This window comes from Mus musculus, chromosome 3 (genome assembly GCF_000001635.26).
Source record: "Mus musculus strain C57BL/6J chromosome 3, GRCm38.p6 C57BL/6J".
Classification (NCBI taxonomy): Eukaryota; Metazoa; Chordata; class Mammalia; order Rodentia; family Muridae; genus Mus; species Mus musculus.
Genome location: NC_000069.6, coordinates 107,025,512 through 107,039,476, shown reverse-complemented (window position 1 = coordinate 107,039,476; position 13,965 = coordinate 107,025,512). Strand labels below are relative to the sequence as shown.

Sequence of the window (13,965 nt, the reverse complement as noted above, 5' to 3'; positions counted from 1 at the left end):
ATCCACTCATTAAATTGTGCATCCTCCATATGTTTGAGGTTGATTCTGCTTTTCCAGTGCTGTGATGGTGACAGTCCTGTTGTGGGATCTGGATGTTTTTCTTTTTCTTTTTTTTCTTTTAAATTGAGGAACTCTGAAGGTATCTTGTAGTAATACTTTGGGTACACTGACTCTCACTGGCTTATGTACAGACCATGTTTATATTGTTGTTCTCATTTTATCTGTTGGCTTGCCATTTCTTAATGAAAACTGTACAGAACCATCTTTAAAAATTGCTACCAAACAACTGACATTTAATTCAGATCATGCCTTACGTGTAACGTTCCAAAGATGATAATTTCCTTTTTGATCCAGTCATTATGGGATAACAGCAATGATTTATATAAAATGTAAAAAAGCATTTTGTGATTCATTTAACCTCTATATAGTCTTACACTTAATTTGTGTGGTTTATTCAAATAGTGTTTTTTTCTTATGAAATCATGTAAGTAGGAACCATCTGGAAAGGTTACTGTAGAAACGGCAGGGCCTGGGGTGGGGGTGGGGCTAGAGAGCAAAAGATGCCATGACAACCTTTTTCGGGTTTCCCAGGAAACACGGGTTGCTATGGGAACTGCATCAGTCAGGTCCGAATTAGTAACTTCCGCTGGAAGGGGTGTCTGACACTTTAATCTTCCTGTGATACTGCAGAAGCTTATCTCTCGGATGCATCAGGAATTTCTGTTGTTTCTCCCGGCAGCACTGAAAATGAGTTTCTAGACTTTCGTAGATATTGGCTGGGGCATGAACTCACAACTTCATTGGAATCTGTGTCTAATGTTTTCAAAATGCTTTGCAAACTTTGAAGAGTTAATAGCCAGATCAGGACATTCGGGGCATTTCCCTTTTGGTTCAAAATTATTGTGAACCTTAAGTCCTTAGGGGAGAGATTCAAACTGAAAGATCAGTCAAAAACAAAATAAATTTATAGTGGGCTTACGCGTCAACGCTCTAGTTAGACTTTCCACCCACATATCCAGAGGTTAGGTAGTTACAATAACTAGTCCGGAAATAATATTGAAAAGTCCACCAGTCAGGAGCTTCATTTAGGTTCCGCCTCCTTTACTTAGTAAAGAAACAACTATCTTTTGATTTTGAGGTTAAACAGTTACTCTGACTCTATAGTTTCACTTCCTCTCAGGATGTGGCTGTAGGGCTCACACAAAAAAACCACGCTTAATGTAAGTTTGTTGGTCACAAAATTAAGAGACAGGGAGAGAGAGAAAAAAAGAGCTGAGAGAATGCAGCCCACTTGCAAAAACAGGCACCTGTTTCAGTATGAAGCAATAGGGAGAATGAAGTGTGCTTCCTCACTTCTTGTACTTTCCTTGATGAGTGGTCTGGAAATGTATAAATCAAGGGCATACACAGACCAAGGGGGCATGTTCCACACAATACTGGGCACAGAATTGGCAACCGTATCATATATTAGACATCAGTGAATATCTTCTTGATGTTGACACAGGAGTTGGGGTTATTGTTCGTGGTGCAAGTGGCTGTGGAGTTGCCCGTTTTGAAGGGGGTCTGCGGGAAGGCGCTGTGGTTCATACCCCCCTCTTCGATCACCATATACTCCGACTTACTCAGAGTGGAGTTACTCCGGGCTTTTCGGAGCTCCTCGGCTGAAGAGGAGAGGTGCTGGCAACTGCCCACGTGCATGTACTGGGCTTGCTCTTCCCCTTCTGTCTCCCGGTGGTAGAAGTAGTTGAAGTTGGAAACAATCACAGGAACTGGCAATGCAATGGTCAAGACACCTGCGATGGCACAAAGAGAGCCCACAATCTTGCCTCCTATGGTCACTGGGTGCATATCACCATAACCAACAGTTGTCATGGTTACTACTGCCCACCAGAAGGCATCCGGGATACTGTTAAAACCCGAAGAAGGGTCGTCTGCCTCAGCAAAGTAGACTGCACTGGAGAAAAGGATGACCCCAATGAAGAGGAAGAATATGAGCAGCCCCAGCTCCCGCATGGAAGCCTTCAGCGTCTGTCCTAGGATCTGCAGCCCCTTAGAATGGCGGGAGAGCTTGAAGATGCGGAAAACCCTTACTAGGCGGATGACTCTCAGGATGGCCAGCGACATGGCCTGCTGCCCATTACCTTGTCGTTCAGCCAGCTCAGTGCCCAGAGTGATAAAATAAGGAATGATGGCCACAATGTCTATCAAGTTCATGATATTTCTGGAGAAGGTGGCTTTACTGGGGCAAGCAAAGAACCGCACCAGAAGCTCAAAGGAGAACCAGATGATGCACAAGGTCTCCACCACGAAGAAGGGGTCCGAGAAGCTGGAGGCTCCAGAAGGGGCCCCCGACGTGCTGTTGTTGGCAGCCTCAAACACGTCCTGCGACGGGGAGGCGGGATAGTCTTTCTCATCGCGAAACTCGGGAAGCGTCTCCAAGCAGAAGATGACAATGGAGATGAGAATGACCAGCACTGACACAATGGCAATGCCCCGGGCCGGCCCGGAGCTCTCCGGATATTCGAAGAGCAGCCACACCTGGCGCTGGAAGTCACGGCGGGGCAGGGGTCGCTCCTCCTCCCGCAGGAAGCCCTCATCCTCACGGAACTTTTCCATGGCCTCCTCACCCAGCTGGTAAAAGCGGATCTCCTCGGAGAAGATGTCGATGGGCACGTTGACCGGCCGGCGAATGCGGCCCCCGGACTGGTAGTAGTAGAGGATGGCGTCGAAGCTGGGTCGGTTGCGGTCGAAGAAGTACTCATTGCGGAGTGGGTCAAAGTACCGCATGCGCCGCTTGGGGTCGCCCAGCAGTGTCTCGGGGAACTGGCAGAGGGTCTTGAGCTGCGTCTCGAAGCGCAGCCCAGAGATGTTGATGACCACACGCTCGCCGCAGCAATCTTGCTCGCCCGCGGCGGGCAGCGCGGGTGGCAGTGGCTCGTAGCGGTCGCAGCCGCCACCGCCGCCGCCACTGCCACAGCCTCCCTGAGGCGGGTCCCCGCCACCGCCTCCCGCCGCCTCTGGCTCCAGCAGGTGGTCCCCGGGCACCACGGTCATGTCTGGCGGCAGCTCGGCGTGGCCGGGGCTCTGCAGGATGCGCGCGCCGCCTCCTGCGGGGTCCGGTGCAGGGTGGGCGCGGTGATGGGTGGAGGGCTGCGGCGGTCGAGCGCGGGAGGCGGCGGTGCTTTCCTTCCCTGCTGGCGGCTGCCGGCCCGAGTCGCTCCTCCTGGAGCTCCCCGCCCCACCGCCGCCTCTGCCCTACGAGCCCGGCCCCGCCGCCTGTTGCTGCGGCTGCCGCGAGGCTCTGTCTGGGCTGGCGCGGCCCGCGGGGCTGCACGGTCCAGACGCCTCCTCCTCCCTCCTCCGCACCCCTCCCCGCGGGGCGCGCGCCCGCCTCTCTGCCACCGCCCCCGGGTTTCCCGCCCACCGCGCGCGCGCGCTCCGCTTCCCGCTTGCCACCCTTGTTCCTCGACCTTCTTTGTCACTGGATCGCCGCCAACTTGCACCCCACTCCCCAGACTCCGCGGAACCCCTACCCAGCCACGCTGGCCTTGGAGGAACCCGGCCGCCTGACCTCGTTCCTGGGCTCTGCTTGCTCGCTCCTGGTCAGCGCGCGTTCCCTTCCCGCGCGTGGTCGAGACCTAATCTCAGGGCTGTTATACCCACGCAAGGACCACACCTCATCCCTCGAAGGGAGGCCTCCTGGCCCTTGACACTTTGCCAAGAAGGGCAAGTTCCACTAGAGTAGGTAACAAAAAGTCCCAAGCAAAGGAGGCATCCAGGCATCCAGACCCTGAATGTCTTGGGAGGAGGGGCTGCAGGCTAGGTTGTCTGGGCTAGTGCAGGATAGGATAGTCTGGGGCCAGCATCCGGATTTAGAGGGGTAGAATAATGCTAAAACCTGGGTGTTGGTGCAGTAAACGATATTTTTGGACAGGAAGCAATGGGTTAATGGGTAACATGGGGTCTCAAGTCTTCCCAGCAGTCTAAAAAGAGGGTCCTTAAAGGCATCTGGAGACCTCATTTTTATAATGGTTAGCTCAGTGCGGGCAGAATCAGGGGCAAGTTTCTGGTTGGGATTAGTGAGGGCAGTGGAAAAAAATAAGAGGGAATGGTAAAGAAAATTCACCACACCTTACTGTGTGACGAACAGGCCCAATACCTAGCGTTTAATTAACACAATGATACCTGCCCTTGCAGTAGGGAACTCGAGAAAGTGTATTTTAGCTGTTAATGTGGGAAAGCCTTCATTTTGCAGATTGTGCCTCTCTTGCTTGATATGGGCCTACAGAAAATATTATCTCCCTTAAACTGTTTCTCTAAATTGTGCTGGTTGCTTTAAACATAATTTCTGTTCCCAGACATTTAGCTACCCCAAGTATAAGTACCAGAGTTACAAAATTCTGTTACCCCCTTGAATCATTGCAATCGTTTGCAAAAGAGGAACTATTGTCTAGACATTCACTCATTCCATGAAGTTAGCTGAAAATTCAGTTTGATGTAAGAGTGATCTGTCGTCATGTTTTTCTTACCCCCTCTCCCAACTACTAAACTATGATAAAGAGGGCTTGCCCAACTTCTGTTGTTAGCAACTTGGAAATCCTGGGATCTCAGCATTTGTTTGTTGTACTGAATTCTGCAACAAGTGATGCTTTGTATTTATTTCTGTCTGCTCTGGGGAGATATTTCTTCTTTTGAGTTCAGGACCCTATTGTGATTCCTGGGCTGGGGAGCGAGGGAGAGCTGAGCCAGCAGTCCAATCACCCTACAAGTTTCTAGAGCAGCATTTGGGGGTGTAACAAGCACCAGGTTTTCGTTTGTTTGTTTGTTTGTTTGTTTGTTTTTGTTTTATCATTCCTTCATGTTTCGCTTTACAACCATCTGAGTGCTGGGCACTGCAGAGAGTGGAGTCTATTGTCAGATGAAGAAACTGGGAAACCATTTAAATCCCTCTTAAATACACAGTTTCAGAGCAATCTGTTGTGCAATGGTCAGCTTCTTATTTTAACCAGTGATTAGGGGAACAGTTGATGAATATTTACATATTTATTTTTGTAAATCTAAGATTGGGAAAGACGGAGTGTCACAAGGAGAGCTCACTGAGAGGCAAAGACCCTATTTTTAAAGACTGTTTCTTGCACTTCTATGTCTGACTGGGGAGATGATTTATTCTTACTTTTGCAGGAATTAATACTGAAATTAATATTAATCAAAGGCAAAGGAGATGAGAGCAGAGGATGGTCCCGTGATGGATGGTCACACGTTTCTCCCTGCTGTAAAGTATCTCTCTTTCAGAATGCCTATTCTCACTGCTTTCATCCATTTGCTTTGTCTGGAAGACCTTGATGGCCTTATTAGGACAGCCCTTATCTTAGAATTGAGATCTAGAGAAGTTTAGCAGTTTAGCTCACATAGCTGGTTAGTGACAGGGCTGGTCCTAAAATCTTGGATCGGTCCCAAATCTAGTGTTTGCAGTATTATATTACACTGGGAAACACTCATGCTGATCACCGTGAGCACTTGATAAATACTGGATTTCAAAGAGCAGCCTATTTGCCTCTGATTGCTGACTGTTCTCTTTCAATTCATATTTATTTGAACTGAAAACCAGTGCCTTTTGATGGCTACTTGTTCGCCTATAGGAAACGGGCTGGTGGGAGCGTTCCAGCCCTGTTGGACAGCAGAACCAGTTGCAACAAATCAATGTCAAAAGTGGCACTTCAGGGGGACACATACCATTTATTTAGTACCCCCAGGGGAGTAGCTCAAAGTGATTTGATAATGTCTCATTAATCCTCATGACACCCCTGTGAGATAATAATAATATTATTATTATAATGTTTAAGTGTAGAACTGTGGCAAAGCAAACAGCTTCTCAGAGCCTGTGCAGGATTGCTTTGCATTTCAGTCCCTAGTATTCAAGTCGAAGTAAAACCATCAGGTTTGCAAGCAGCAAGTGAGTCTTAGCATTTGGCCTTTCTATTTGCTCTACGTATAGGTTTGGCTTCTGACCTGCCGTAGCAGGAATAGAAATAGCTTCGCATTTGTTCACCAGATGGGAAGCAACATCTGGGAATAGCTCTGGGGTATCTGAGGATGTGAAAGGATTAGGAACTATCCTAACTCACATTTATAGATACAAGAATGGAGAAAGAACAATTACCCACATACTAGGCATTGTGCTTTCCTAACTTTAAATATATAGACCTGTCCGTTATTAAGAATTCAACTTACACAGAATTCAGAAGAAAGGCTATAAGTCTGTGCCTTTAGTTAACAATACAAGAATTCAATGCTTTTAATTAACAATACAGGAAAGTAAAGAAATAGCATAGGATATAACCTGTAGCCATTCAGCCCATTGAAGCCAGGCAGGGTCATGGTGATTCTGAATCATATCAAGTTAATTTCTATATCAGTCTTCATACTTTCTCTTCCCTGTCCCTCAAATGCTCTTTCTCTAGATTTTCACATGACTTGCTCCATAACAGTATTTCTTCATGTAAAAAGTAAGTAATGCCTTCCCTCACCGCTACTGCCTGATTTTAAATAAATACTCTTTCCTCTCTCTTCCATCTGTGCTCTGTTAATCTGCTTCCCTCTCCTCCTTGGATTAACTTACTGAAATTATATTTTGTGTTTTTATTTACATGTATTAGTTATATATAACAATAGATTTAATTATAATTTTATATACTTCATATTGTATTTTAAAAGTCATACTCACTCCCCTTAACCTATCTTCCCACCCCCAAAAGATTCTCTTCTTCCTCCATCTAGTCTCCATTCTAGGTTCATGGGTCTCTCTCTCTCTCCCTCTCTCTCTCTCTCTCTCTCTCTCTCTCTCTCTCTCTCTCTCTCTCTCCTTCTCTCTTTCTCTCTCTCTCTCTCTGTGATTTTTTAAAAGGGAGATTATGTACAAGATTATGGATTCTCCATCAGTGGTGGAAGTACTGAAAATAAGTTTTCTTTCCCAGTGACCATTATCAGGGAGAGAGAAGTGAGACCTCATGAGCCTCCTACCCCTAGCTACCATTATCTTAGCTAAGGATCTAGCTATGACCTTGGAGAATGGTAAGACCTTCAGAGCCTACCCATGATAGGCTGTTGACAAGTTCAATCCTGAGCAGATATGTTTTGTGATTATTTGGTTGTTTGCCTATTGACAAGTGTCTCTTGCACAAAGACAGAAACTCTAAAGGCAGGAGTTTTCACTGTTTGTGTCTTTCAAATCCTGAACAGTTCTCGGCATGTATTGAATGCTTAATGTATACTTAATAGAAGAAAGAAAAGGTGAGGGGTGAGTATATAGGCATGCTCGTACAGGGGCAAGCCTGTTAGTATAGAAGAGTTGTTTTGGATTGGCATCCATCCAGTTCTGGAAATAGCTAGACCATGCAGATATGCAAGGGTTCTTTGTTTTCTTCTTCTTTTTTTAATTCTACTTTCTTCCCATTTCTCTACTTTTCCATTTCCCTACCACCCTGAATGAGCCTATCCTGAATGCCAGAAATGTGCTTCAACCCCCCGACTTGATTTTCTTCCTGCAGATAAACCCAGACTTAGTATTTATAGCACCCAACTCATTATCGTTCCTCCCCAACTTGCTTCCCTTCCTGTTTTTCTTTCTCAGTTCTGGATACGGAGTCATCCCCACTTCCTTCAAATGCTCCTGTGTCCAGTTTGTCAGCAAGAGCCTTTCATGTTGCCTCCAAGTCCCTGTCAACTCTGTCCTCACCTCCCCCCCTTCACTACCACGGCCCTGTTTAGGCTATGTGAATGGTTTCATAGAAGACTTCCCATTTTCAGTTTCCTTCATGTATTTCATTCTCTAGGATGTATCAGAGTTATTTTTTGTAAACCTAGAGTGGATCACATTGTTTTGGGCATTGCTGTGATGCCGTCTGCTCTTGACCTATGCTAGCAGCAGCCCTGCACCCTGTGCTGACCTGAGCAGGTATCACTTACACACAGACCTCTGCTCATGCTAGCTGCGTATGCTCTAGTTTGCTGGATACTCCTGCTTTTATCCTACTGGTGAATGAAATATTCTAATCCATGCTTACATGCTACTTCTTTTGAGATCTTTACACTCTCTGTCTGTCAGCCATTATGACCCTTCAGAAAGTACTCAGGAAGAGAGCTGTTACAATGGGCAGGCACCAGATAGATATAACAGCCTGCCACAGTCCTACAAGGCAGGCAGTATTCCTACTATGCCATTTCACAGGTAGAGAATCTGAGCCCAGGGTGAGAGAGGCACATGTATAACACCAAGTATTATAGTGATAAGACATGGGTAGGAAGATATAGAAACAGCATTCACACTGAGAAGTCCACATCCTCAAGCCATAGATGTCTGTGTGTTCATATTTATATTTCCACTCTCCATGTTATGTTGCTACAGGAGAAATGCTGTTGAAATAGCACAGCAGCAGAAAAATGACTATGAAGCACCAATTCAAACATGATAGACTATAATGAAGGAGTTACTGGACTTAACTTCAATGAAAAGATGATAAATGGATCCACCTGAATTTGTATGATTTTTTTTTCAAAGAAGAGACTCTGTGTGTTATTACAAAAATAGATTCAGATCTGTGTCCTGACTGAGGCTAAGAGGGCTCTTGAGTGTCTGTCCCGCAGAATGACCCAGCAGTCTATATTCTCACACGGCAGAGTGATTTTTTAGAAAAACATTTCTGTTCAGGGAAGATGAAAATCCTGTCAGCAAATATGCCAAGCCAGGTCACAGTATCAGACCAAGCATTTTAAGTAGGCACACTGCATTCTTCATGAGCCTCTGCACACGAGAGAAAATAAGCAGGCGCAGGGACACCTGCATGGCATTTTCTGATTCTGGCTAATTTATTGAAAAGCAGGCACAGTCACCTCTAATCATAGATGAGATGCAGTTAATGATGAGATAGGCCGTGAAGGCTCCTGGTATGTAGCAATTATTCATTTGCAGATGTGAATCTTCTCAACGCTCAACACTGAGTAGAGACAATAGAATGGTTTCAAGAGCATCACTGAGCATACATTTTTCTGGCAAGGGGAACACTAAAAACAGTACTATAATGCTGTCACCAGGGTTTTTCTCCAAATGGATTTGACAAAGGATGTTTTAAAGATTTCTAAAGAATTCCTGTAATTTGTGTCCTCATGTGTCTCCTGTGAACTACTCTGTTGTAAGGCCCTGGATGAGCTGCAATTTGCTCTTTATTTCAAGAGCTGAAAGGAATTATTTTAGTCATGTGATTGAGCTGACATTAATGTGAACTATTGAATATAAGTTAACAGGAAATTGAAAAGCTTTTACAAACATTTCTGAGAACCTGTTGAAACATTATAAAGTCAAGGGCAAATTTGATTGAGGTTTTTTTTTTTTGTATTGTTAGTCTGTAAAGCTGAAACCTATTTATTAAACTACACTTAATCTTACACCGTTACTACCTTTTCATTGGTTTTGCAATGGTGTTGACAAAGCAATTCAAGAATAGACCAGTAAGATAGCATTACAATTTTATTGCATTTTCAATGACATAACATTAATGAAAGTGTATAAAAGTCTATAATGAATTAATATCAACTATTATAATGACAAATAATGAATACAGTCCTTTGGGGACTTCACCATACCCAAGATAACAATGCAATTAATATTGTTTGCTTATAAAATGGTTGACATAAAGTAGAAGCATGATATGAAGTTTCCTTCCCCACCAGACTCAGATGCAGCCTATGCACTGAACATCTTCATTTCCAGATTAGGGGCATTCAATTCTAAAGCTCATTCTAAGCAAACTTGTAGGACATTGTTAGAAAACCCTTTCCTTCCTGCCATCCCTGGTTGTGGGTCTTGAATCTTTCTTGTTGCTCTAGACCTGGAGAGTCGGAGGTGGACTCCCCACCACCTATAAAACTTCAGGAGGGTTTGAACTCTTACTGTGCTTTGCACCACATCATTGCTGAGCTACTATCTAGGTTTTGTTACTAGTTTATTTTCTCTATGGAGATTGAAGCCTTATTTTGAACTCTATCTGCCTTACTTGATTTCTTTCTTTCTTTCTTTCTTTCTTTCTTTCTTTCTTTCTTTCTTTCTTTCTTTCTTTCTTTCTTTCTTTCTTTCTTCCTTCCTTCCTTCCTTCCTTCCTTCCTTCCCTCCCTCCCTCCCTCCCTCCCTCCCTCCCTCCCTCCCTCCTTTCTTTCTCTTCTTTCTTTCTTTCTTTCTTTCTTTCTTTCTTTCTTTCTTTCTTTCTTTCTTTCTCTCATTCTTCACTTTTTTTATCATTTAGTAGGCTTCCCAGGAGTTGAACCCTTCAATGTATGACTTCTTTATTTATGCTAGATGGCCCTCCTGGAGCTATACAGCTTCTACCATCCACTTAGCAGTATTGCTATTGCCACGCTCATTCCCATGGCCTCCCATCACCCAGTAGAGTAAAAGGAAGTCTTCCCAGATAACATCCAAATTTCCTTCTTCCTCTTGAGAATCTCTGACATGGGAAGCTGGCCCTTCCTTGGGAACCTGTTCTCTAGCTGAGTGTATCCCCCTTGCACCACATTCCGTCATTCTCATCTTCCTTCTGTAGCCTTATTAGCCCCACAGATTTCTAGAATGCCTCATGATTGAATCATGGAGGTTGGCAGGCAGAGCTGGAAGTACTGAACCAGTTTATAGCAAGATGTATTGCTCGCATAGTTATTTAAACAAGCCATATAATGAATTAACTGACACATACATACCAGCTGTATAAATTATCACTATGCCATTTTCAAGCTGATGTAGTAGTGTGGCAGGAAGAGGTCTAGCCTTGGATTCAAGTTACCCGGGATTAAAGTAACCTTGAGAAATCACTTTTACCTCTCTCAGTTCCAATTTCCCACCCAAGATATGAAGCAAATATCTAAGCCACATGCTATGAGCGTTAAATGAGATTATACATATGAAAACTCAATTGTTCACCTTACATCGAACAGATCTTCTGTAACTTCGCTTGTTTATATTCTCTGTACAACATAAACACAATAGAAAGGTGATAGACACTGGGACACTCGCATTTCTGGTAGAAAAATACAGAACCATTGTCCTTTCTGGCTCTCAAAGTGTCAGTAGGTCTCTCTTGCTTTTATTTAACCCCATTGTCTATAAAACATAGTTTATAAAATGAACCAAAAAGCATGCTGTATAATCATCATTCCCTCTTCAAAAGTTGGTACTTGGCAGTTAGTAGGCACTCAAAAATGTTTGTTGCAGTAAATTTTTGTTGTTTATATTTACCCGACATATTCAGTTTACAGGCAGAATGACTTTGGTCTCAGTATATTAAGTAACTCATATCCAAGGTTCTAAATTTAGTTAGTGGCAGGGTCAGGGCATTACACGAAGTTTCTAATTATTGGATAAGTTACTTGACTTACTCCACAATTTGCTTTTTAAGATTCATGTGTTCCTCCATGATCCCCAGCTTTATTTCCCTTTTCTGCTATAATACCTGTGCCCACTATGCCTGCCTACCTTCCCTGGCCACATGTAAGGTCATTTTCATTTCTGGTTTCTCAGCAATGCACTAATACAGTAATACACTTTCCTGGGCATCCCTTCCTCTGAGGTCTGCTATCAAATCCTCTTGTATCTAAGCATTGTGAGAAGCTCTAAAGGATGAAATGCTATTCCTCTGGAGGTTCTACAGGCTCCTTCTGCAGGAATGAGCATGCCAGCTTTTCCTTCCTCAACCATTATGGCCCATACTTAACAAGATCAATGCTATAAGGAATTTTATCAGCAGGCAGAGTACATGAAGTGTGTCATAAGTCCCAGCAAGATGTGGTGGTAAACTCTTGTAATTCCAGCACTCTGAGAAGGTGGGTAAGATCACAAATTCAAGACCAGCCTAGGCAACTTAAGGAGATGCTGTCTAAAAAAACAGAGAGAGACTTTGAATAAAGGCCTGGGATATAATTTAATGGTAGAGCACTTGATTGCATATGTGAGGGCCTTGATTCAATTCCCAGTACTTCAAAACATAACAAAACAAAGCCCCAAAGCCAATCAAAACAAAATCTTAATTGTGCTATGCTAATGTATAGTTAAGGTATGACTGGGAAGAGAACGAAGACAAAAATGTGGTCAATAATGGGAGCTGGAGAAACAGGATGCCTACGTGCAGTAGGATGAATTAGATTCATATTTACAGCTTGTACAAAAATCAACTCCAAATGGATTCCAGGCCTCAGTGCAAAGCTTGAAATCCTGGAACTTCTGTATGAAAACAGAATCATACTCTTCAAGATATAAGTACAGGAAAGGACTGCACAGGACTTCCCTCACTCAGGAATTAAGGCCAACAATTAACAAATAGGTCTTCATAAAATTAAAAAGCTTATATATAGTAAAACAATCAACCAATGAAGAGGAAGCCCATAGATTAGGTGAGGGTATTTTTTTTTGCCAATATGTATCTATCTGATAGAGGATTAATATCCAGAATATATAAAAAACAAAGTCAAAAAAGTAATGACCCAGTTTTAAAAAAGGCTAGAGATCTAAACAGAGAGTTCTCAAAAAAAGAAGTAAAAATGGTTAAGAGATATCTTTAAAAGTGTCAGTATCCTTAGCAAATAGAGAAATGCAAATTAAAAGCAGCTTGAGATGGTTAAGATAATGAAAACAATTGATAGCCAATGCTTGTGGGGGTTATAAAAAAGGGAACCCTCACGTAATGTTGGTGGGATTGCAAACTCATACAGGCACCATGGAAATTACTGTGGAGAAAGATCTTCCATACAATCTAGCTAAACCAATCCTTGACAGCAATCCCTGCATAGGACTTGATATTTGTACAGTCATGATCATTGCTGCTCTATTCTCAATAGCTAGGATATGGAAATGACTTAAATGTACTCAGCTGATGAGTGGATAGTGAAAATGTGGCACAATATATACAAATATATTGTATACAAGAAGCTGGACTCCAGAAATTCAAATAACCCCATTAAAAATGGGGTACAGAGCTAAACAAAGAATTCTCACCTGAGGAATACCGAATGGCTGAGAAGCACCTGAAAAAATGTTCAACATCCTTAATCATCAGGGAAATGCAAATCAAAACAACCCTGAGATTCCACCTCACACCAGTCAGAATGGCTAAGATCAAAAATTCAGGTGACAGCAGATGCTGGCTAGGATGTGGAGAAAGAGGAACACTCCTGCATTGCTGGTGGGATTGCAAGCTTGTACAATCACCCTGGAAGTCAGTCTGGCGGTTCCTCAGAAAATTGGACATAGTACTACTGGAAGATCCAGCAATACCTCTCCTGGGCATATATCCAGAAGATGCCCCAACTGGTAAGAAGGACACATGCTCCACTATGTTCATAACAGCGTTATTTATAATAGCCAGAAGCTGGAAAGAACCCAGATGCCCCTCAACAGAGGAATGGATACAGAAAATGTGGTACATTTACACAATGGAGTACTACTCAGCTATTAAAAACAATGAATTTATGAAATTCTTGGGCAAATGGATGGATCTGGAGGATATCATCCTGAGTGAGGTAACCTAATCACAAAATAACTCACTTGATATGCACTCACTGATAAGTGGATATTAGCCCAGAAACTTAGAATACCCAAGATGTAATTTGCAAAACACAAGACAACCAAGAAGAAGGAAGACCAATGTGTGGCTACTTCATTCCTCCTTAGAATAAGGAACAAAATACCTATAGAAGGAGTTACAGAGACAAAGTTTGGAGCTAAGACGAAAGGATGGACCATCCAGAGACTACCCCACCCGGGGACCCATCCCATAATCAGCCACCAAACGCAGACACTATTACATATGCCAGCAAGATTTCGCTGAAAGGACCCTGTTATAGCTGTCTTGTATGAGGCTATGCCAGTGCCTGGCAAATACAGAAGTGGGTGCTCACAGTCATCTATAAGATGGAACACAGGGCCCC

The 13,965-nt window shown here is 43.5% G+C and overlaps 1 protein-coding gene across 1 annotated transcript; it reads right to left on the bottom strand.

Moving 5' to 3' along the window:
• Positions 1–1,347: 1,347 nt before the first annotated feature.
• Positions 1,348–3,315, bottom strand: Kcna3 (potassium voltage-gated channel, shaker-related subfamily, member 3). The gene has a single exon (NM_008418.2). It carries the CDS (start codon positions 3,052–3,054, stop codon positions 1,468–1,470), a length of 1,587 nt encoding a protein of 528 aa, NP_032444.2. The 5' UTR covers positions 3,055–3,315; the 3' UTR covers positions 1,348–1,467.
• Between the last annotated feature and the right edge of the window lie 10,650 nt (positions 3,316–13,965).